General features: G+C 42.3%; 2 protein-coding genes across 2 annotated transcripts in view; one reads left to right on the top strand and one right to left on the bottom strand.

Annotated features, from left to right (window-relative positions):
- The first annotated feature begins 4,886 nt into the window (after positions 1-4,886).
- On the top strand, positions 4,887-15,072 carry prpf4bb (pre-mRNA processing factor 4Bb). The gene is given in 17 exon segments (XM_022199387.2): positions 4,887-5,022; positions 6,833-6,911; positions 7,300-7,534; positions 7,537-8,434; positions 8,797-8,970; positions 9,251-9,409; positions 9,635-9,716; positions 9,857-10,058; positions 11,072-11,145; positions 11,313-11,403; positions 12,384-12,531; positions 12,650-12,787; positions 12,870-13,023; positions 13,112-13,226; positions 13,303-13,454; positions 13,586-13,672; positions 13,830-15,072. Coding segments are annotated over 17 exon segments (3,051 nt in total). The 5' UTR covers positions 4,887-4,963; the 3' UTR covers positions 14,034-15,072.
- Positions 15,073-16,165: 1,093 nt separating this feature from the next.
- gli3 (GLI family zinc finger 3) overlaps positions 16,166-24,756 on the bottom strand; it is a 102,147-nt gene continuing 93,556 nt past the window's right edge. The window contains exons 11-15 of the mRNA XM_051940330.1: positions 24,046-24,195; positions 23,744-23,908; positions 23,367-23,657; positions 21,878-22,271; positions 16,166-20,329 (exon numbers count right to left, since the gene is read on the bottom strand). Coding sequence (XP_051796290.1) covers positions 17,949-20,329; positions 21,878-22,271; positions 23,367-23,657; positions 23,744-23,908; positions 24,046-24,195 — 3,381 coding nt within the window. The 3' untranslated portion in view covers positions 16,166-17,948. The remainder of the gene's footprint in view (positions 20,330-21,877; positions 22,272-23,366; positions 23,658-23,743; positions 23,909-24,045; positions 24,196-24,756) is intronic.

Below are 24,756 nucleotides of genomic sequence, written 5' to 3'. Positions count from 1 at the left end.
AAAATAAGTATTTTAGTTACATGAGTTCAAAATTTTTAAAAGGGGTTTTCTCCATTCTTTTTTCCTTGTGAAATAGTCAGTATTTTTTCCAACCAAAGCAGCCAAAAATCCATCCATTCTCTATACACCGCTTTATCCTCACTAGGATCGCGGGGGGTGCTGGAGTCTATCCCATCTGACTCGGGTGAAGGCAGGGGACACCCTGGACAGGTCGCCAGTCTGTCTCAGGGCTACATATACAGACAAACAATCACACTCACATTCACACCTACGGACAATTTAGAGTTATCAATTTACCTGAGCATATTTTTGGACTGTGGGAGGAAGCCAGAGTACCTGGAGAAAACCCACACATGCACAGGGAGAACATGCAAACTCCATGCAGAAAGATCCCAGGTCCACCCCGGGATTCGACCCAGGGATCTTCTTGCTGAAAGGCAAAAGTCCTAACCATTACGACACTGTGCAGCCCACATACAAAAATCCTTCAAGGGAAACAACCTGAGAAGGAAAACAACGTTTGTTGAAAGTAGTAAGAACTCACATCCGAGATGAGGGGTCATGAGTTTTGCTCAATTGTGCGGAGTCACAAGTCAAAAAAATTGGCTAACGTTGTTTCAACAAACTAAGTAGGTGAAGAAGAAGACAATGGAGCAGGCCTGTTTATGGCTGTTTCTGCCACAAAAATAGTAACATAAATGCAGCAGTAGATGGTGCTGTTGGTTTACTGAGGTCAGCAGTCTGCCACAGATCCAAGCAGTCACACTCCTGGCCAAAATGTTTATAAGAATAAGATCCCTACCACTGGTCAGATAACATAACCAGAGTTTTCAGTTGTTCAAATTGAGGAGCTTTTGAGCAGTACACTTAAAAATCTGATACTCTGTGTTAGCTGCTTGTGTGACAGCCTTTTTTTATAACAGGAGAGCATGGCCAGTTAGTAAGCAGCATCTCTGGAAATCTCAGCTTTATAGTGTCAAGTTGTGTAAGATACACATCAGCATGGTAGATACATCTTCACTTAGACTGAAACCCGGTTTGTCTGTTGCTGGGACAGTAAGCAAACCTACCAGCATCAATTTATTTAAGTGTAACACTGTGGTCAAAGTGGGAAATTCTGTGTGTTTGTGTTTAATATGAGGAACAGTAATTCATGTTGCATGCACTACATCTAGCTCAATGCTGTCAATAAATAAGAATGTGCTCTTGGACAGCTTGCCTGTGCTGGAGAACAAAATAGCCTTCATCTGAGGTTCATATGGGCACGGTTGACTAATCCTGCTGTAACTCAGGTCCAGGCGATGGGGCCAAGGATGGATGTGAACAGCTCTGATGCTATTCTGTCGTATATGAAGCTGATCCCATATATTACTGAGTTTAATGGAACCCTTTAAAGAGCCCATTTCACACGTCTAGACTGTAAAGACAACACACCATCCAGCTTTATTATGCTACCCAATTTTTGGATTTCCAGGGTGGGTTTACGGTGATCATCTTGGTTCCAAATGGTCAGGCTGAAGAGAAAGTGAAGCCTTGTAAAAGGATTACGGCACTGAGGATCCATATTACAGCTGCTATGGATCTGCCTGTATCACTGCCTGTAGGTCTGGTCCACTCAGGAGGGGCTTGGATTGATTCATTGTGTGAAGGCATTCCAGCACCATGCCATCTGCACATCTGGCTGTCCAAACGACAGCTGCCCCTCGGAGCCCTGATAGGTAATTAGATGAACACTCAGTGAAAATTAGAACATTGTAAGATCAGCAGAAAATGTAATTATTATCACTCACACACTTTAAACGTATAGAACCTTGCAGGTTGATCAGCAAAAACAAAAATATTTCTTAATATATACTTTCAGTGTCCAACCTGAAACTGAAAAAGCAAACATCTGGGAATTTTTACTACCAAGCAACATGATGGTAACACCTGCAGGACTGTCATCTGCCAGAAACACATGTCCCATCTGTCAGAACACTGACATTAATGCTGCTGTATCTTCACGCCTCTGTTGCTTTCTCATTGTTTTGAATAAGCACGCCACAGGTGCTGCACAATAACACAATTTACTACCTCAAATAAAACTGTCAAGAGCAGATAATAAGCAGCCTTTCAATGCTGTTGCATCCTTGAAATTCTACTGAGAGGTGCATCTTTTCAACTTTTTGCATTACAACATGATGTTTCAGACCTGTCTGATGATATTTTCAATTTTCATATGTGGCAACACACTACACAACACGTGATGTTTGGCATTTTTACTCTCCATTTCCTTGTCGTGTGTTGTGGTTTCCCTTTTGAGAAAGATGAACATTTGTGATAATGGGCTTGTTTGTTGCACGTGTACTTCTTCGCAGGCCTGATGACTATCTCTCGAAAAACACTGTCAGACTCACATGAAATGTAACTTGCATGTCTTGTTTTGAGCACAGTGCAAATTAAAACTTGAGCTGTTGTTCAGGTTTTTGTTGCAGTTATGGTCTCGTGTAAGCCACAAAAATAAATAAATAAATTCTAATGAGCAGACCATTAAAGTTAAATTTAGGTGGTCTGCAGTTAGAGCAGCAGGAAGGTTTGTCGGGATTATACTTGCTAAATTCAGGCTAATAAAACCAAGAGTTTGTAAAGAAATTAGTGCAAATATATAGGATGGATTCAACACAAAAACAACTCCTAAGATATTTGACAATGAAGTGTCGTTAGAGTATTATATTACAGAATTAAGACATTTAACTTTGCACAGTCACATGCTTTTTCACTTTAAAACATCAACAAAACATGTAAAAACTGTTGCAAACTCCTAACAGAGAATTCAAATCAAGCATTCACATGACATTTCAGTGAGCAGTGCACACTCAGGAGAACCGCCACGGGGTGCACGGGAGGCCTTCAACAACCACATGACCCACAAATTGACCTCCATCCTGTGATAAAAGCAGACCGAGCAACCTCCAAGAGCCGCCCTTTGCCCTTTGCTTTCTCCCTTTTTGTAGGCTTTTTGGCTGCCTCAGAGGCTGCAGTAAGACTACTGGTGCAAGAGTTCAGTGATTAACACCGTCCAATGCTGCAGGCTTGATTGTCTCAGAGTCTCTGTGCAGAAATCTGTGTGCATATCTCAATTATCGTGCATTTTTGAATCACTAACTACAATGAATCTACTTTAACATTGCTGCAATGTGGATAAAAAATGTAACATTTCAGATTTTTAAAGTTTTTTAACATCTGCCATATTCTACTGTCATTTTGAGAAATTTAGATAGCTGTCTGTCTAAAGATTTACACATATCAGAATCAATAGAACAAACAATAAGAAAGGTTATAATAAACAGGTAAGAACAAATTGTTTCTGCAGTCTATTTCTATGTTTTATCTAATTTGCCCTCAAGTTCGATTGAATCTGTTTTGTTGGTGATTCTTTGTATTTTAAAACTAACATTTTTGCCATCAGGACTACTTAAAATCTCACTACAAAGGTCACTCAAACACAGCAACTACACTGAAGTGATCAAATCTCCAGTTTGAGGCAATTTGAGTAACAAAATAAAGTTGACTTGAGTGTGCAATTTTATTCAAGTCAGACATTACCCCATGAAGTCAGCTGACTAATTGAAACCCTCTGTTGTATTTAAGTGATGGCAGTGATGTAGTAAACCCATATGATGCCCTGCATGAGAATAGATTTAGTTTATGTCTTTAATTAATGTAATATTTAGAGAAATTTCCAATATAAATTTTGAGCATCAGGCATGAACCCATTACATTCTGATGACTTTTCTTCACCGATTTTTGCTTTTTGGGATCAGTTTATGTTGCAAATGTCAAAATATGTAAAATGAAGGCACAGAATTCCCATAGAAAATGGCAATTTAAAATATAATGGAATATAGTGCAGTAAGGCTCTCAGGTATTTTTTATTACTTTCAAATTTGTTTGTTTTTTACATTTATTACTATTGTTATTATTACACAAATATGAGCACAATCTAAACCTATCTCCTTTTTGTGTGTTTTTTTGATGAAGTAACCTTTTCATTTTTTTAAAATTATATTTTCATTAGAGAACTTTTTACATACAAAAATACATATAAAATGCATATGTATATATACAACTTTTTAAGTACTCCACATTCTTTTGTAACATCTGTTTCTTCCTCTTTTCCCTCTTTTTTTTATAAACAAGCAGAACTCATGAACCAAGGCGGCTTATATAATATTCAAAAACAAACGTGAATAAAATTAGTTGTAGTCAGTACAGTCATTTTGTGTCAGGGTGATAAATTCAATCCATTTTCCCCAATTTTGGTCAAACTCAACTTTCCAAGTTCTTAGACAGTAAGTCAATTTTTCCATTTTATATATCTCTAGAATTATTTCAAACCATTAATTCAATGTTGGAGGAGATGAATTCAACCACCTTCTAGTAATTGCTTTTTTACTAGCTGCAAGTAGAGCCTGTATTAGATTTACATCTTTCCCCCGATTCATTAGTTGAGTTGGACCAAAATATAGTGTCTCAAAGTTCAAAGGTAAATGGGTTTTAAACACATCACTCAATGTTTTATGTATCTCCTTCCAGTATGATGTTAACTTGGGGCATTCCCAGAACACATGGAAGTAACCTTTTCAAATGAATATGGGACACTTATTCACATGCAATTCATTCTAATTAATTTATAAACCCTTAATAGTTTAATGTGTGTTTAAACAAGGGTTCTGCCCAATCCCAAACACTGCACATTTAGGGCATTTTTCACAGATTAGTGTTTATTATACTGAAGAAAAACATTAATAACAACTTTAGGTTACACAAGTGTACACTCTGGTGGACAAAATATACATTTCAGCTCATAAATCCCGTCTGCAGTGTGCCGCCAGCACATCGGGGGGCATGTTAGCCTTTTAATATTGTCACGCTGCTGGTGCTCAAAACCAGCGAAGAAGAAAAGGCCCCTCAGCTGAGGAAAATGGCCGACGTTGAGATGGACATCACGTCCAGAAGAATGAATAATGGCAACGAACACGTGTAAGTCATTTAATTAAATATAAGACGTTCGTGGTATTGTGGTGTAAGCCTCTTCTTGGTTATAGAACCAAAGGGAGCTGTTGGAACCCATGAAGCTAACAGAGTAGCAGGTTCACGTTGTTGCCGGGGCTAACTAACGGCTGACTAACGTTCTTAGCTAACTAGCTAATGTTCTTTAGCTTAGCTAGCATTAAGTTTCGGTTAACGCGTTGCACGAAGAAACGTCCCTCCACTGCATTTATATCTATGTACCTCAATAAAGTGCGTATGCCAGACGACACACAGTCAAGCATTTGTTCGTGCGGCGATAGTGTAGCGTAAGTTAGCATAGCTAAAAGCTACCCCAGGATCTTCCTTGCTAGCTCTAAGTTTGCTAAGACGGTTAGCATAACCGTGCTAACGAGTGTAAATCATCTTGGCGGTATTGCTAATGGGAACAGAGAACAAGTGGCGTGTACATGAAGTCAAGGCAATGTCGTCGATTTCTGTCGCTGAAGTTACACCCCATTCTTTCCGTTCCTGCTTAGTGTTTCTGCAGTTTATAGCTAAATTGAGCACATTACGTAACTGCGATTTATCTCATATTAGCCGCTGAGTTCACTTGTGCTCAAGGGGATATAAAATGCTGCCTTCTGGGTGATGATGGCTTCAACTTTATGGTAAATGAAAGCAGTGTAGTACAAGCATTATACTAAAAGATAGTCTAAATCTACACTGTTTGTTAATTAACTCAAGTAGAGAACAGCACGTTCTGTGGTGTTTTCCAAGGATAACATAGGCGTATTTACATGTATTTTTTATTATAATTTTCAACGAGTAGCCTCATCACTTTACACTCTCTGGATTAAAGTGCTGTTGATAACAGTATAGGTTATTGGGATTTTGAAAGAGTTCCTTAAATCATTAGTATCCAGGGCACATGTACATGTATCCAGTAGCGCTGGAAGAGTAGAAAAACAAAAAGTTCCTGCACGAGGTGTTGGCTGCCATATGGAGATTATTGTAGTTTGGCTCATTGGCTCCTGTAAATGTGCTATTTAAATGTCAGTGGCTTGACTTGACAGTTCAGGTTTTGTGGATGTTATTTTTTTATTTGCAGTTATTATTTGTATAGATAATTTTGCATTTAGTCTTTTTGTTTTAAGTTATTCTTACCCGTTATATTGTGAGGATCAAGCGATTGAGTTATCTGTCCAAGCACTTTGCAAACCTTTGAGAAGTGCTACATAAATAAAAATAAAATTATATTTCCATTGTCATTTATTGGATTGTCTGTTTTTTTAATTATTTGATTGAGCCCTTTCTGATGAAATACAAGTACGTTAAATATCCGCCGAAGAATCCCAGAGTTAAAGCTCATATCTTCAAATTGCTTGCTAAGTCTAACTGAAAGTCTAAAAATAACAAATCCATAGTTATACTTAAAACGTGTGTGAGTGGAACCAACCTGTCCAGTGTTTTATTCCCTACAGTTACCTTTATGCAACTTGTCTGTTGATATTATGGGCAGGTATCAGGGTTCTCACTTTTTTTCTATTTACAATATCTCATTGTGTTAATTTCCTGAAAGGTAACTTAAAGCCAGGTATTGCTGTGGCAACCTGCTTTCTCTGAATAACTGTAACTGATAGTGGCAGTACTGTCATGGCTGATACCAGATCCGTTTAGGAAGGTGGGGGTCCATGTCAGACCAGTGGTTCCTTCACGTTTCTTTTCGATTAATTCTGTAAGCCAGCTAATTGACTTGCTGTTTTAGCATTAATGTGTAATATTGCCTATGCACTGTTTAATGTTGTCATTTACTGAACAGGAAACAAGATCTGGAAAGCCATGAAAGAAGTGGAAATGAGGACAGTGGTGACATGTCTGAGGAAGAAGAGGAGGAAGAGGTAGGGGTGGACAAACCAACATCTAAAAATCTTCAGTGGTATGATGTCATAATTCAGATCTAAACTTTTTTTAAGCTAAATTAAATGTAATTCTAATTTATTTTGCCTGTAATTGTTTAAGTTTTGTTGCACTTACTCTGTAGATGTCTTCCTATCTCTTTGATAATATTGCCTGCAAGCATACAAATTAAATAACAAATAGAATCATCCTTAATCAAATTTCAGTACACTGTAGTCATCATTTATCATTCTGTGCACACAGTGTGGAAGAATTAAACAGACAAACGTTTAAGGGAAAAGAACATAACTATATTAGCAACATATCTAACAATTCAAATGTTGAGATGATGCCTGGTTTAATTGTTATGCTGATGTCGTCACATTTCAGGAGGATGCTGAAACTAATGGTGAGAAGACAGAGGAGGGGTCCAAACATCACAGCAGCAGCGGTAAACACAAGAGGAAAAAACACAAGCATCGCAGTAAGCACAAAAAGCACAAACATGCCTCTGAAGAGGACAAGGACCGAAAACGCAAGCATCGTCACAAACATAGGAAACACAAACGCAAAGAGGGATCCTCTCCCTCCGGTGCTGTCCTCTTTGGCTCCTCAACTCATAGAAAGTTGAATCCTCTCCCTCTTCTGGAAATCCAAGTCTGGATGACCGAGCCTTGCTGGAGGATTTGGAGAAACAAAGGGCCATGATCAAAGCTGAGCTGGACAGCCAGTTGATGGAGGGCAAGGTTCAGTCTGGCATGGGTTTGATCCTTCAGGGGTATAACTCTGGATCTGAAGAGGATGGAGATGCAAGGTTCAGAAATGGAGAACAGCGTCAAAGGGGCAGCTCAGGTAAACCCATATCTCCCAGAGGGGGAAAAGGTGGGAAATCTAGACGGGACTCAACAGAGGGCAGTAAAACCAGCTCCAAGCGTCGTAGTCGGAGTAAGTCTGCAGACAAGCCTGCCAAGGAGTCTAAGCAAGACAAGGTGACCAAAGGCACCAAGGACACAGGTGCTAAAGACAGAGGCCGTGGCAGGAGCAGGTCAAAAGACAGAAAGCGTTCAGACAGCACTGATAGGTCCAAGGAGAGAAGGAAGTCCAGCTCTCCTTCCAGCTTTAGAGGAGAGCAGAGAGTCAGCCGCGCTGATAAACGTTCCTCTCCACAGCGGGATGACAGACCAAACCAGGATAGATCAAGCCGACGGTCCAGATCACCTGGACGAGAACGGCCAAGTCGCTCAGAAGCTGACCGGGACAAGCGGCCAGCAAAGTCCCCATCCAAGGACGCTTCATCAGGAAAAGAGAACCGGTCCCCTCATAGGCGAGGGCCTCACAGCCCTGTGAGGAAACGCAGCGCTTCCCCTCGCCACAGAGATGTCCACCACCCCTCGGCTAGTGCCTCAGACAGGACATCTAAACATAGCCACTCTCCATCCAGAACAAGGTCCTCACCCAGGAGAGGCCGCAGCCGCTCACCAGATGCCAGGAGGAGGGATGCTGACAGGCAGGACTCACCACTGAGGTAAGTGAACAGTTTTGACTCTACTAACTTTTTCCAGTTATATAAACTGACTGACTGAAGTTGTCACTACTTTCTTAGAGTATGTGTCACCTAAGTAAATACAAATCTGACTCTGAAATATGCACAAAGATCAAATAGTTGACAGTTTGTTGTTCCTTTATGCAACCTATATCTGATAGAGGGTCTGTGAAATGCGTAGTGATTAACCACATTAGTAAGTCTTTAATATGGAAGAATTAAAAAAGAAATTTGACAGCTTTTACTTATATTTCTTCATGTATTAGGTGCACTGGAGCAGTTTTGGTCGATTTGAAATGTAAAATGCCCACTTCAGCCTGTCTGTCTGCTTCATGGTCTTACAGGAAGCGCCCCAGGCCAGATGCAGGACCAGGCAGAGATAGATCACGAGAAAACAGCCCCAGGTCATCCTCTCGCCGCAGGATGAGTCGCTCACCTCTAAGACGAAGGTCCCCATCACTACGCCGACGCTCCCGCTCATCCCCCCGCAGACGGAGCAGGTCTCCACTGAGACACAGGTGACGGCAGTTCACTTTTCACTCAGTTGTCACTTGCCTGTTTTCACGACAGAAGATATTTCTTGGAGTTGCATCAAAGCAGTTCATGTAGTCAAAGAAAACTTTGACTTTCCTATTTATTCAGATATCTGTCAGTTGCTGATGCTGGGACAGTTGTCTGAGTTTTAGCTCGATGTTAGTGTTTCTTTCTGGAGATTTTCTTGTATTTGGTGTGTGGCAGGTAGAGGTTGCATTTTTTTTGATATTGAATGATCCTTTTCTTAACGTCTGTGCCTTGCAGGTCTGATGAAAGAGACAGGTATGGTCGACTCCGACAGTATAGACGCTCAACATCTCGTGATCGGGAGAGAAGAAGAAGGCGCAGCAGAGATGAAGACAAGTTTAAGGGCAGCCTTTCAGAGGGCATGAAAGTCGACCAGGAGTCCTCAGAGGAAGAAGTGTGAGTAAAAGAAGATATTTATTCTTTTGTTTCTCTGTGGGATTTTTTTATGACCCAAAGGGCATCTCATAAATATAGAAATCATGGTAAATTATATCAGATTTTTTTCTGGTTTATTGGGATATGCCACACTGGGTACTGATCCTGTTATTCGCTCTAACTTCAATGGATCACCACAGCAAATTGTCGTCTTTCTATTTCTGAAATCTTGGCTTATATTTGCAGGTTGGAGGACTTCGATGGTGAGGAGATTGATGAAGAGGCTCTCATCGAACAGCGCCGCCAGCAGCGCATGGCCATTGTCCAGGTCTGTTCATACCTACGCTGATCCAGTCTGCTGTTTTAGTAGTTGCTTTATCTGCCAAACGATGGCAAAACTGAATTTAATTTGATCTGAATATTTTTATGTCTTCTCAAACATTTCCAATGATTCCTTCCATTGTACAGAAATACAGGGTCGTGAACGAGGACACCAACATGATATCGGAGCCCAGCAGCCCTCAGAGCAGCACACGTAGCCGTTCGCCCTCACCCGATGACATCTTGGAGCGAGTAGCCGCGGATGTTAAGGAGTATGAACGCGAGAACCTCAACACCTTTGAGGCCAACATCAAAGCCAAGCACAACCTCATCGCCCAGGAGAAAGACGGTAATATCCTAGTCAGAATGATCACGTCTGTTGGCATACAAGGCCAACTGAATGAACCACACCGCAATATCTGCTGGCCATGATTTGAAGAAATAAACGCATTTAAAGGCTGTTTTTAACTTAAATGTTCTTGTTTTTTGAAGTACAATCACACTAGTTTCCAAGGACACAGTAATGACATAGCCTTTAAATCTTAGTTAAAATGGTCAGAGCTTTAGGCCATAGAAAGAACGGTACCATATATGTTATCTGTGGCAGAATAGGGCTAGCTTGACCCAGGTAACTACACCATAATCTGCTCTGTCCTTCCTCTAGTTTCACCCATCGTTAAAGTCTTTGAAATGTGTAGGAAGGATACACAAGTCACTGCTGTTTGATCTCTAGAGAGAGCACAGCCTTCAGTGAACATGAAAGACGCAGACACTGAACAGCTAAAAGCTCCATCAGGGATAGCAATCTTTTGGTCCTTTCTCAGTTTTCTGTCTTGATTTTTTTTTTTCTTTGTAGCAAGCGAAAAGGCCATTTTTCAGTGTTTATATCTTGCACTTCTCTCATGGTCAGTTCAGCACAAATGGAGGATGTCAAGTTTCTAAAGGTGAAATCTGATTGGTACTGACAGCCTTTAAATTTGAACTACACATGTACATTAATGTTGGCACCGCCCTGCAATTTAGAACAAGCTGGCATTTTCACATGAACACAAGGACACAATAAAAACTGGTCCAAGTACAAAAGTCTGTAAGAAACTAAAATTGCGTTTAGTCGCTTGATTTGTGTGAGAAATCCAGATTTTTGTGATGCAGGGATTTTTAATTTTGTTTCTTTCTGTCATGTGCTCATTCAGTTGCTGGCTTGTAATCCAAAGCCTGGGTGTCTCTGCCACCTGCAGCATGTTTTGATCTCTGCAGAGTATGTGAATCAAACACATGTTCCAGTTATACTGTTTTACAACGTGATGTATGAGCAGAAACTCATCTTGTGTTGTTTTCCTTTTTCCTTGTTCTTTGTTGCAGGAGCCAACCCAAAGAAGCCTTCAGCCCCTGACATGTTTACAGAGTCGGATGACATGTTTGCTGCTGACTTTGATGTAGGTATTCAGATATTAAGCTCTGTGGAACATCTGAACGTGTGTCTTATAGCGTTCCTCTGCAGTTTAGAGTCTGATTTACTGACTTGGTCTTGTTGCCAAGGAGTATAAAATGATAGGAAACACCTGTGAAACACTGACCTCTTTTTATTGTGCTGTTTGTGCAGAGCGCCAGAATGAGAGCAGCAGGTGTAGGAAAGGACTTCAAAGAGAATCCCAACCTCAGGGACAACTGGACCGATGCTGAGGGTTACTACCGTAAGTGCTTCCACATCTTTACTGTTAAATGCAGGTATGCCTGCAATGTGGACTGTAGCAGTATCAGGGAAACAGTCCATGGATGCTTGCTCAGTGTCACAGCAAAAGTGGCGTTACAGCTTAATATAAGCAAAAGCGCCTGTAAAATTGTTGGAGGTTCAACTGCAGCCAATCATTACCACATGTTCTAGGGTTGCCCCAAACTCACGTCTTTTTGGCGAGAAGTTCATAAATGTTTGGAAACTGTATTTCAGATAATTATTCCATTTGATGTTTTGGCCCTGTGTTTGGGAGCTGCAGAACTGCATACCCAATCTGCAGCATACAAATACTTAATGAGAGTATTACTTGTGGGAGGGAAGAAGGCCTTGACTAAGAAGGGGTTTCAACCAGATACTCCAACATTAGATTGGTAAAAATTATACATGATGTTTACATTATAGAAAGCCTGATGTTTTCTATAAAGATGCAATCAGAAATTTCTGAGATGATGGACAAAATGGGTTGGGGACATGGGTCCACGGAGACTAGACTTACTTTAACTACTCTTGTATAAAATATGGATTTTACAGGATAGCCAAAAGATTGTGTTGTGAGTTTATCTTCATGAGTAGATGAGTGAGAACGACAGCTTCTTTGTTCATTTGTTTTTTGGTTCAAGAATGTATATATTTGCTTAAAATGTAATTTAAGAATGAAAGGGAGAGCAGCTGCTGAAAAGTCAATATTACTGAAACGTGTCTTGGACTGTTGACTGATATTATACATGGTATATGTGTATATAGATATGTGTATTATTTGAATGACTTGAACTTGACATGATCGTTAGAATATGTATGATCTCCCTGATAAAAATAAAATACATTTTTAAAAAAGCCCCTGCAAAGACAGAGTGCATCAGTATCTCACATCTAGGTTGTTTTAAGTTGACTTACAGCCTTCTTGCTACATACAAGTTTGTGAATTGTGTTGTTATTTAGGGGTGAACATTGGAGAGACGCTGGACAAGCGCTATGATGTTTATGGCTACACGGGGCAGGGTGTGTTCAGCAACGTGATCCGAGCCAGGGACACTGCCAGGGCCGGCCAGGAGGTGGCAGTCAAGATCATCCGAAACAACGAGCTCATGTGAGTCCCACCATTTATGCATGGATTTCAACATTTCCTATCTAAACAAGTATTGGCACTCTGAAATGTAAATACACTGGCACACTGATAACACCATGCATGTGTTTTTGGTGAACAGGCAGAAAACTGGTTTGAAAGAGTTGGAATTCCTCAAGAAGCTGAATGATGCTGATCCTGATGACAAGTTCCACTGCCTTCGCCTTTTCAGGCACTTCTACCACAAGCAGCATCTTTGTCTGGTCTTTGAGCCTCTGAGGTACGAATTTAAAAAAATAAAATTTTAAATCATCATTTGAGATGTGTGCAGCATTTATCTGATGGCGTTTTTTTGTGTGTAGTATGAATTTGCGAGAGGTGCTGAAGAAATACGGTAAAGATGTTGGACTCCACATCAAGGCTGTGCGATCATACAGCCAGCAGCTCTTCTTGGCTCTCAAGCTGCTCAAACGATGCAACATCCTCCACGCTGACATCAAGCCAGACAACATCCTGGTATGATCTGTGTGCCACATCACCTTAAATCAGGTCAAAAACCACCAAATTGTGCATCTTGTAAGTATGTTTCTTGTGTCCTTAACAGGTAAATGAATCAAAGACCATCCTGAAGCTGTGTGACTTTGGTTCTGCGTCACACGTCGCAGACAATGACATCACACCGTATCTGGTCAGCAGATTTTACAGGGCTCCAGAAATCAGTAAGTTGCTCTGTTTGAGCAGTCACCATTAACTGGTTGCGTTTAAATTTGCTTTGGCTCACAATTTCTTTCTTAGTCATAGGAAAACCGTACGACTACGGCATTGACATGTGGTCTGTGGGCTGCACTTTGTACGAGCTCTACACCGGCAAAATTCTGTTTCCTGGATCTTCCAACAACCACATGATCAAGCTTGCTATGGACCTCAAGGGCAAGATGCCCAACAAGGTAAGATTGCATCATAGAATGTCAGTTCCGTCAGTGACTCTTTCCGTTTCCTAGATGAAGCGAGACGTGTTGCTGTTCAAGCAGTGGTCCAGAAGTCAACACTGATGCAATGTTGTGGTTTCTTTCCTCAGATGATCCGCAAAGGCTTGTTCAAAGACCAGCACTTCGATCAGAATTTGAACTTCCTGTACATTGAAGTAGACAAAGTGACTGAAAGGGTAATCTGCTCCTTACTTCTACAGCCCGTTGTATTTTGATGAAAGATAACATTTCCCGCATTTTACAATAAAAATAAATTTTAAACTTTAAAATGTTGAAGTTGTCACTTTTGGCTTTCGTCTTCCTTCATGTTTTTGTTCCTCTCCCCCCCATTAGGAGAAGGTGACGGTGATGAGCACCATCAACCCCACCAAAGACCTGCTGGCAGACATGATCGGAGGCCAGCGACTGCCTGAGGACCAGAGGAAGAAGGTGATGCAGCTGAAGGACCTGCTGGATGGCACGCTGATGCTGGACCCAGCCAAGCGCATCAGCATCAACCAGGCTCTGCAGCACCCCTTTATCCAGGAGAAGATCTGACACCCTGAACGCCACACACTCCCAGAGCAGACGGACAGAAGCGACCACTATACCAGCTCTGACAGGAGCTCTGCAGTGAGGCAGCCAACCCACAGACTTCTTTTCAGAATGTCATCGATTTTTTTTTTTTTTGTTCTTCCTCCTCAACATTATTTTCTTTATGGATTAATAATTGTGTTTTATTGTAAATAGATCATTGAAATGGTAGCCATTCTTGAAGACACTGATTTTTGCAGTTATCATTGTAAACTTCCGGTCATACCCCGCAATGCAGTTATGAACTTTTTGTTTTCTTTTTTATTTAACTGGCATTGGAGTAACAGATGTTTAAAAGAAAAAATATAATTCCTGTAAATACTGTATGTCTATTGCATTAACAATCTCAAGCAGCAGACAGTTAAATTTCGTTGTAGTTGCAGATGTCTAATTACATCTTTTTTTTTTTTTAACCACGTTGCTCATTGTGGGGCGATGCATGCTTTTGAATGTGCACCCTTTGTGCTCTAGATTTCTGTGGTGCAGGCCTGTGTAAACGCTCTGTATGTGCATCAGTGTCCCACATGTGACAGCAAACGCCCCTCTAGCCCTCTAACCAAGTCCTCAGACCTTCAGGTTTGAGCTGAAGGAATAGATGCATACACCTTATGTACCGTACTCTTTTTTTTTTTTTTTTCCAGCGAAGGTAGTCATTGTTTTTTTTTTATAAAACCTTCCTCTCCCTCCAGCACTCTGGCTCGGCCCCTGGCTCTAAGGCTCTCACATTCAAGTGCCTCCTGTATGAGCCTCGTGTGTTAAAACACCAAAACAATGCTGGCCTACTGAAGCCACACCTGTTACCCTCCACTTCCATTGTTGTATATAGCCCATAGTTACTGTCATTTCATGTATGATTTTTTTTTTTGTCTTTTTCCATTAAGTGGTTGAAAAAAAATCCAATCTTGTGATTTCAATAAAGAATAGTTGTGGAAACGCTGCTGAAAGAGCACCTTCAGTATAAGGCAACTTTTTAGTAATAAAATGTTTCCTATTGTACACCAAACCCCCTTTCTTCATTTGGATGTGATAATGCAGTATTTACCAGTAACTCAGTTAAAGTTGTTCAATTAGAGGAATAGTCAGAGAGCTTGTAAACGTATAACAGTTGCACTTAAGCTGTCCAGAAAGGGCTCTTGAGTGTACTCTAAAAATGGTAAAGTCCTAGAAAGGCAGCGTGTTTTTTGGGGGTAAAATTTGTTCAGACAGCTGCAGCCTTAAAGCGTTAAAAGTAAAAACTATCTTGTATCCAGTCGGAACAATTTACGAACCTCGTGCTCCCTCTCTTGCAGCGGAAAGTAACTGTACCCTTCATTTTCGTCGCATGATTGCACTTGTGTTGAGCTCCTAAAAAGCATAATGGGAGGCTCGCTTAGAAAATATTCCAATTTTTCTCCATCTGGAAAGTCAAGCGGGGAATGATGCAAGGTCTCTCTGTGCTTGCATGGAGAAAAGTAAAAGGACTTCTGATAGGAGCTGATGGGCTGTCAACCTCAAGGGGTCTGTAAATACATGTGGGCTATAGTGGAATAACCACTGGTGAAGATGTCGGCGTGAATGAACTGGCGCGCTAACACCCGCTGGCTTTAATCTCAGCACAGAGAGATGAGGACATGACTGCTCTTAGTGCGAATATGTAGCCAAACAAGTCATTTATAAGTGCTATAAAATTCATGAGGATGAAATTCAAACACTGCATTGCTCCAGCCTTACAATGCAATTCTGTGTAATGATCAGAAGAGGGCATCAGAAGCTCTAGCTATTCCCCATGAATGAACTTACTCATATTGGAACTTTATTTTTTAATAATTAATCTACCCAAACAATAGTCTAAAGTAGTGTCAGACCACATATTTTACTCCCTATTGGTGTTGGAGGTTTTTGGTGTGTATTTTAAAGTTGCATTATATGGTTGCTTTGGAAGTGGTTTGACAAGAGTTTGATTTAAAGTGATTTCAGCTTGGCTCTCTGCAGAATTACACAATGTATCCTGTTATCTTCTGTCTTGGGTTTGCGTCTTCATAAAAACTAATTTTTAACTCGATCCAATATTTTCCACCTATCAGAACTGTCATATAAAGAAGAAAAGAGACTTAAAATATAATTTCCATTTTTATTAAAACCATACAAACATTTGTAGTCAGTTATAAAAGAGCAAAGCGGCTCTTCTGGCGGAGGGGCAGCGCTGGGCACTTGAAGCTCCGCTCTGAGCCAGATCTGCCTGGCCTCTACCCAGGGCCTGGGAATCCCTGCTTTCAAAGTCAGTTCTTTATTGGTCCCAGGATACTTCCGCCATTTCCTCTGCTAAACCTACAGAAAGAGTAACGTATTTACATAATATATATATAAAAGCACAATAAATGTGAAAACTTAAAAAAAAAAAAATCAAAGAAAAGTAGAATGCATTTCGCAAATCTTAACTTTTCTGATATTCAGACTTTTCTTATATAAATGTTCTGTCATTTTATCTTCTTTGTCAGGTCTCACAAGACACTTTACATGTTTAATTTTTATTTTTTCATAATTCACAATGGAAGATTGGCAGTGATCTCTCTCTTTACCGACAGGTATAAGGCACATACCTCTGTAATTTCCTTCTTTCAAAGGAAATGATTTCTACTTCTTTGAAAAAAAAACAAAAAAAAACTAAAAAACACCATCAATGCACAGCTACAAAAAAGACAAAAGTACCAGAGAACAATAAAACAGTTTGTACCTCATTGCTGTGACGCTGAATAAAAGGTAAACTACTCAATATTCTGTGTGCAGTCACATAAGACTGCAAGGCAATACTAACACTGTTGACAAAGTCACTGCAATACTTGATGGCAGTACACATTCTGAATTTAAGAGCTTTGGAGAAAACAATGCAGATGATTTCCTATAAAAACAAAACACATCACTTTACAGCACTTATCGTGTGCTGTGGACCATTGTTGCTCATTAAGACAGTTTAAAACCATAAAAGTACTCATATCAATTCGTGTAAGCATACATAAAGCACCAAATCAAGGAGAGAATGTCCATTACACATCAGCTCCGAACAACCGTGCAATCCAACATCGAAAATCAGATCACAAACAGAATATGAAAACACTGTTATATACACTTGTGAGTACCTTACCAGACTAACTAAATCAAGCCATTTAGATATCAAGTAGACGAGAATCTACGGTGCCTTGAAAACTTAGATGTGTTGCCCATATTTTTTTTGGACTCGATACCATCTTGACAAAAACACCACTTGGTAAAACTTGGTAGAAGCACGGAAACATCTACAGCTTCACAAAAGTAACTTACAAAACAAAATGACAACAAATGTAAATATGCCACTTTTTAAAACCTATGATATATAAAGTTGTCATCAGGGTCGGTTAAGTTAATGACCCATGTGTCACCTGCTATAACGAGAATGGATTTAGCGGCTTTGTACCTGTAGAGATTAGAACGATTGATACTTGGCACATGGGCTAGTCTACGTACTTATATAGACAGTGTTCAATGTTTAGCTTTAGTACATGCATTTTTACCAACAGGGTGTACAGCAAAAACAGTGACAATACACAGAATACTGATTCAAGGAAGTGAGCTTTTGCTCACCATCACATGGTTATACAAAGAGAAGGGCTTCCAAAAATAGCCTTCATTCCAGAAAAGGAATATAACTATTTATCTATACATAATTTTGACACATCCCATTTATGTGTGGGATGACATTTTTACAAAATAAAAGGGTTTGGCAACTGCTGTTTCAGAACACTTTTAAGTACATAATAAAGTTCTTATAATTGCCACTTTTATCCAAATCTTCACATACACCAGAGTTTTTCCTCTTTTTTCCATTTTTCCTAAGGGAGGAGAAAGCAGAGAGAGAGAGAGCAGCTACTGCATGATAGCCAGGAACTTGCTCTCCTCAGCAAGGGTGGTGAGGAGAGAGCTCATGTCTCCAATGGCCATGTTGTTAAGCCCAGGGGCCACGCTGTGGAAGGTAGCGGATGCTCGAGGGGTGGTGAGGCGGGAGGACGTCCTGGACAGACCCTGGAAGATGGAGGGACTCAACACCCCCGAGACCAGGCTGCCCTGGTCATAGCCATCCTCCAACATGGCTCCAAAATCCAGACTTATCCCTTCATCTAATACACCAGGTACATTGCCATCCACTGTACTGGTCACCTGGTCAGCACCAGGGGAGAGAAGGGCAACAGAGTTTCCATTGTTGCCACCTTGTCCCTCAGACTTGGCAATGGAGTCCAATAAGCACTGGTCCTCCAGAACAGGGAATGAGGAGGTCTTGCGATCTGCTGGTTCGTAAGAGAGGCAGTCACCAAAGGCCTGCTCTAAGTATCCATTATCCTGGATCTCCAGTTTCAGCACAGAAACTTGATGTGCAAGGGAACAATGGTCCCCACTCCTCTGTAGTTGTTGCTGCTGGTTGGGGCAAGGTTGGATTTCACTGGAGGTCTCATGATTGAGGTACTGCTGGGTCCTGACCGAGTTCCTGTAACCACTGATTGGAGGCCGAGGGGCATGTGTGAGCCGATTGTGATGCAGAGCAGTACCCTGGGAGATGCTGGGGAGGCTGTCCACGGATGCCCTGTTAAAGAGTAGGCTGTTTCCAACCTGGCAAGAGGTGCTGCTGTTGTGGTTCTGCTGGAAGTGACTCTGTTTTTGAGGTCCATTAGATGCCTGCTGTTTGAAGCTCTGGGGAAGAGGCCCATCAAGGATCTGTGAGAAGTTTGGCCTGCCAAAGTTGCTTGTCGAGTTGTGACCAGTGCTTTTCATCTCCAAGCAGGAGTTAGGGGTTGTTTCTAGCTTCACTCCAAGATTGACACAGCAAGTACTTTGAGACTGATTAGCCTGGGTGCAACTGTTCTGGAAATCAAGGGGAGCCTGTTGCTGAACTACCATGTTTCCAAACCTGCCAAATGGTGCAGAAACAGGTCCATGTTCTGTGCTTGGCCACCTTCCACACTGTGAATGGTGGTTTTGTTCCCTCTGAGGAGACCTGTCAGCACTCCCAGAACTCACTTCATTCCACTGGATGGGGAGCTTACTGGGGCTCTTCCTCTCTGCTATCTGCTGCTGGAGACTGTGGGACCCAGGGAAGGTCATATTAAACCCTGAGGCCTGGATCTGGTCTATCTCCTCCATGGATAGATGGGAGGCGTCCCTTTGGCAAGAAGCTATTTGGTCCTCATTGTGCATGTAGGAGCCACTGTCCAACTGAACCTGGGAGTGGAGATACTGTACCAGGTCATCTGGTAGCATATCCTCATCCCCAAGCAACAAGCCTGCCTCCCCATCATCCTCCATGGCCAGAGCTTCTAAGGCTGCGTGTTCTGCAATGCTAGGAGTGTATGGCGAGTGCTGCAGGCCTCTCTGCAGGTTGCCCTCTGAGCGCGTGTAGTTCTGTAGGCTAAAATTGCGAGATTCGGGTGTCGAATGATGAGCCAGAGGTGGAAGAGGATGGAGGTTATTAAGGCTGTTGAAGCGTTGCACGGGGGGAAAATTGCAAGTTTCAGGAGCTTGCGTCCGAACTGGGTCACTGGCCCTCCGGTTCCCATTCAGTGGTCCCTCACCAGGATAGAGGACCCTCCTCCTGTAACCTGTATGCCCCATATAACCATTGTTGTACCCACTGGTTCCATCACTGCAGCGTGGTGGCCTGACTAGAGGTGGCAAGCAGTGGTTGCTACCACCCTCATCCATCATGGCCATGCGAGTCTTCAAGCTCATGCGCTCCATGTTGGGTAGAGGTGTGGGAGGTGGGCCACCAGTAGCTGCTGCATACTTTGCTTTAAGGTGGTAGTGTTGTGCTGGGGTTAAATTGAGCATCCCCCGTGACCCCCCACCTCCTCCAATGCCTACTGGTCCTACACCTCCACAGCCCCCACCTGAGAGTATCCCTCCACCCCCTCCTCCTGGCCCACCTCCGTACTGACTTGCCTCACTGGACCGGCGGGAGGCGTCAGTGGAGATGGGGTCGTAAGAATCGGTGGAGCTAAGGTTGTGGAGGCGGCGGTGGTGGGCGGCTGCCATTGTACCTTCACTCTGAGAAGCCTGGCTGGAGCGTCGACTGGAGAAGCAGGGGGAGATGCCCGAGGAGCGTCGGCTGCTGCTCAGATAGGCTGAACTGGTGGCGCTACCGCTGCTGTCACGCCGGTCTCGGAGCAAATTGAGCACTGTTAGCTCTGTGCTGCCCAGGTCAGCATGAGCAGGTGGCTGTGGAGCAGACACCCCCCACTGCCTGCCCAGGCAGGATCCTGTGGGGACACACAGCAAGAGAAAAGGGACTGAAGAATTTTTGCACACTGACACAGTGAACAAGGAGAAGAATGTGGTAAGGGAATATAACTGGAGAATGAGAGAGAAGAAGCCAAATAAGTGTGAGTGTGGAGAGATATCTCAAACAGATGTTAGCATAGACAACTGGCAGCACTTGGCCATGAAACATGACATTACATGCTATTGTTTCTGATATGATATACAGCTTGATACCATTTTTCAGCGGAACAGTAAATTTTAAGCATTTGTTTTGCCCTAGTCCTTCAGCCAAAATGGGCAAGATAGAATTCAGGATAATTAATTTCTCTGATTTGTTGTGTTGATGTGTAAATCATGTGAACAGATGCTGTGTAACAGCAAAATACCCACATGATCTCTATCATAAGCTGTTGTGGACTTTTATAGAAGATTTTAAGAAGAAAAGTTTCCTGTGCTGCCTTGGACCTCAAATTAACCCTCTGAACCACAGACATCTTTTGCTCCTGTCACATTTTTACTCATTGTGGGTTCATTTTTCACTACAATATATAGTCATGCACCTCTATGGAAACAGTAGTGAGAACATAAAACTGTCTTTTGTGCAATATAACAAAGATATAGCGCCATAAATCTTTAGAACAGAGAAAAACAGAAGCTTGAATTCTTTCACTGTTTCATAAATATATATAAAAATAAAGCTGGAATCAGCATGACCAACATTTTTCAAGTGCTGCCAACTTTTTATTCTGTTACGTTTCACCCCCCTCTTGTCTCAGACGAAACTAAATGAACCAAGGTTGTTAACGGGTGAAACTAACAAAAACTGCACAAACAAACGGAAAACGGTGTTCTGTGGTCTAAAAGAGGATAGTGTGGGATTGAATACCAGTATCCCCAACTAAATCTACCAGGGTGGTGGACCAAACAAAAACTAAAGCCCCTTAAAAGATAAACATTCTCCAAAACAAAAGCAAGGAAGTGCTGGGTTCTGTGTACTGATGCAACACAAAGACAAATAGGTTTCAGGAAGAAGGCCGACTGATGTGTCAAACCTTCCAGGTCGTCTACCCACAACCAACTGAGCAGTTGGGAGATCCCTCCTTATATCACCTTCCAGCTGATTTGCAACAGCACACAGCCGAGTTCAATCTCACAGGTGCAGCAGATTGAGCCTGATCTGAGAGCCAGGCTGTGAACTTTCCCAGTCCATAAGAATTCACACTGGAAAAAACGGTGGCTCTATTTTCTGTCAAGTGACTACTGATCACACCTCAGTTACTAAAGGTTCTATGGCTGCACCGAGAAGTGCAGAGGGTTTTGTTTACTCCAGAATCTAGTTAAAGTTTTTTCAAGACAGAGACATGTGGAATCAAGTGATTTTATTGAATTAACACAATTTTAAGTTCAAAGACTTATCATGATGAAATTCCAATGGTTGTACTTCTCGGCCCTGATAAATGGTGTCATTTTGGCTTTTTTTTTAATAGCATGACTTTCAAACCCAGCAGGGTTAAAGCACAAAACGACAACTTAAAGGTTAACCTTACCCTTCCCCAGGATGTTGGGTACTGCAGAGCCTTTGGGGGGCGGTGTAGGGGACAGTGGCCCCAGCCTGGGCAGCGCTCCGTTCACCTGCTTCAGCCTCTCCATCTTGATGTGCTCCATCCAGCGCAGGGGGCGGCCGATGCTTCGCCTCGCCTGCAGGGTCAGCATGGCCGCGGTCGCTGTGGAGACCGTGGAGTCCATGATGGGGGCTGGCTCACCCTCACACTCCTCCTCTACCTCCTCTTCATTTTCCTCTTTCTCCTCGTCCTCCTCCAGCCCCTCCCCTGGCGAGCGTCCGGCGCTCACAGCAAGCTGGACTCCACTGCTGGGATAGGTGCTGACGAGGGACTGGTCACTGCTGCATGTAGACTGACCGCCAGGGCTTGGCTGAGACGTCTGACAAGACCAAAAAACAAGGGCAAGAGAGAAAAGGATTGGGAGAGGAGAGGAAAGAAAAGAAATAGATGATCATTGAGTAAATTCCAGGTATCACAAGATAAGAAATGCAAGGCTGAATGTCACAAACAATGATATAATGTCATGCTTAGAGGGATGCATTCTCTACAGCATCAGACAATGATATTTATTAATGACTCATTTTATTCATATGCTCATAAAATGATCACATATAATCACAGAAGTTGTGAGAACCAACTTTATTCTTCCAGGAAAAAAAGATGTGTTTGTTAAATACCGCTTAGTGGATTATTGGGGCATGGGTAATGCCCCCTGACCCAGTTGGGACACAAAAAAAGGCTTCAAAAGGAAAAATCATGTTTTTGGTTGTTTTCAGAGAATTGGCAAATAGGATAAAGGTCTCTTGTGTGACCGGCCACGGCCTAATTAGATTGTTTACAGAATTTTCGGAACTGTGCTGCACTGAGGAATAATGAAATCACTTTTTTTGGCATCGGAGCGTCAACAATGTTGGAAGGCTGTTCATCCCTGTTTAGTAGTGAATGGATCTGCCTGCACAGTGCAGCCCTGGGCAGTATCAAGCATACTTTCAGTGCCCTTGCAGTTGTGCCCAAAGGCATGGGCACTCCTCATAGAAATGCATTGTCTTCAGGAAATATCAAAGTGCAGTGCAATGAGATGAGAAGAAGACTCTTTTTATGAATGTGAGGGATGAGAGAAACCTGCGACGAGAACAAATCTGGCACGTTTGGGGTGAAAAAGCCAAGCAGTTGTGATCGGATGAGAAAAAGTCGAGACAATCGAGACAGAAAAGATGAGAGGAATGCAATGCGAAGTGATACCCATCTCACCTGATTACCCACTGTCCTTAGAAAGGGAAGGAGAGAAATGCCGAAGCATTGGATAGAGGAAAACATGTACTCATTAGAAGATGTTAAATAGTGAGGTGTTAAATAAGCATGCCGCCAGTTCAAATTACTTTGTTAAAGTAAAGGGAAAACTAGTGAGAAGCATTAGAAAAGTCAAAATAAGAGTGTCAGCAGAACGGATATAAAACCTGAAATAAAGTCTTACCATGGGCTTCTCTGTCTTGATAGACTTGACCTGCAGACATTCATCCTGTTTTGAGGTAGCATGGTTGTACTCCCTTTGGTCCGTATACCCACCCAGGGGCAGTTGCCCTGGCGACCGGCCCTGGCTGTTGCCCCCAGGCTCCCGGGGTTGGGGTGGAGGGCGTGGGTAATCTCCACGCTGCTTCTTGGTGACGTGCGCCTCCGGCCCGTGTACCGTCTTGACATGCTTGCGTAAGGAGCTGGGGTCTGTGTAGCGTTTGGTGCAGCCTGGGATTTTACACACATAGGGTTTCTGAAAGAGAGGAAGGAGACGGTAAAACATCCTGGTAAAACATTTGACGACTAAATTTGACAATCTGAAAGCATCTTTGCCTGTACCTCATTTGAGTGAGTGCGATTTTGATGTTTGGCCCGGTCTGATGCGTTGGAAAAAGCCTTGTTGCAGCCCTCATGTTCGCACACGTAAGGTTTCTCTCCAGTATGGGAACGTAAGTGAGTCTTAAGGTTTTCCAGGCGGGAGTAGGCCTTAGTGCAGCCTTCAAACTAAGGAGAGAAGGAAAACAACAAAAACATCACTCAGACGTTCTACAAATTCAAAACCAGGAGTGTGTGTTAGCATGCCAAACAGATTTCCATCTGCAAATAAATGCAGTCAACTGAACAAATGTGTACATCCTTACTGTGCACTTGTGTGGTTTCTCCCCAGTATGCCTGCGCATGTGGACCACCAGCATGTACTGTGCCTTGAAGGGCTTCTGCTCTCGAGAGCATTCTTCCCATCGACACACAAATTCCTTCTTCTCCCCGTGGATGTGGTCATTGTTGATGTGCTAGAAAAGAAGATGAAAGAATTTAAACCAAGCCGCATTCTCGCTGGGCCTGTACACGAGAATGAAGTGAGAACTAAGCGCAGTGTCGTTTTGCATTGAGCTGATTTGTTGTTGGGCTTCAGGAAATGTTTGCTCTGCAGTATAAGAGGTAAATATAACATTTACTCTGCTGTTTTCCATTTCTTTTCATGCTGTACTTTTCTCCCTTTAATTTCTTCCCTCTCATCCCTCAGAACTTTTCCCTTCCTTCCTTTCCTGCCTTTTTCTTTCTCTCCCTGTTGAAATCCGCACAAAAGCAGGCAAAAAAAGGCAGACTTGTGAGTCTCAGTGTCCGATCTGAACAGGATTTTCAAATAAAACCCTGTCACTTCACATCACATTGGGCCCTCGCCCCTCTATGACAAGTGCTGACAGTTGTGCTGCCGTGGCAACTTCCAATCTGAGGCTTAGGAAGAAGGGGAGTCGGGAGGGAGGTGAGGAGATAGGGCGAGAAAAAAATCAAAAGTTCAGTCAAGGCTTCAGAAATGCAAGGGCTTTACAACTCCAGCCAAGCATTATATC

Source organism: Acanthochromis polyacanthus, chromosome 20 (genome assembly GCF_021347895.1).
Source record: "Acanthochromis polyacanthus isolate Apoly-LR-REF ecotype Palm Island chromosome 20, KAUST_Apoly_ChrSc, whole genome shotgun sequence".
Lineage (NCBI taxonomy): Eukaryota > Metazoa > Chordata > Actinopteri > Pomacentridae > Acanthochromis > Acanthochromis polyacanthus.
The sequence above is the reverse complement of the archived record's forward strand: the minus strand, read 5'-3'. Positions and strand labels throughout refer to the sequence as shown.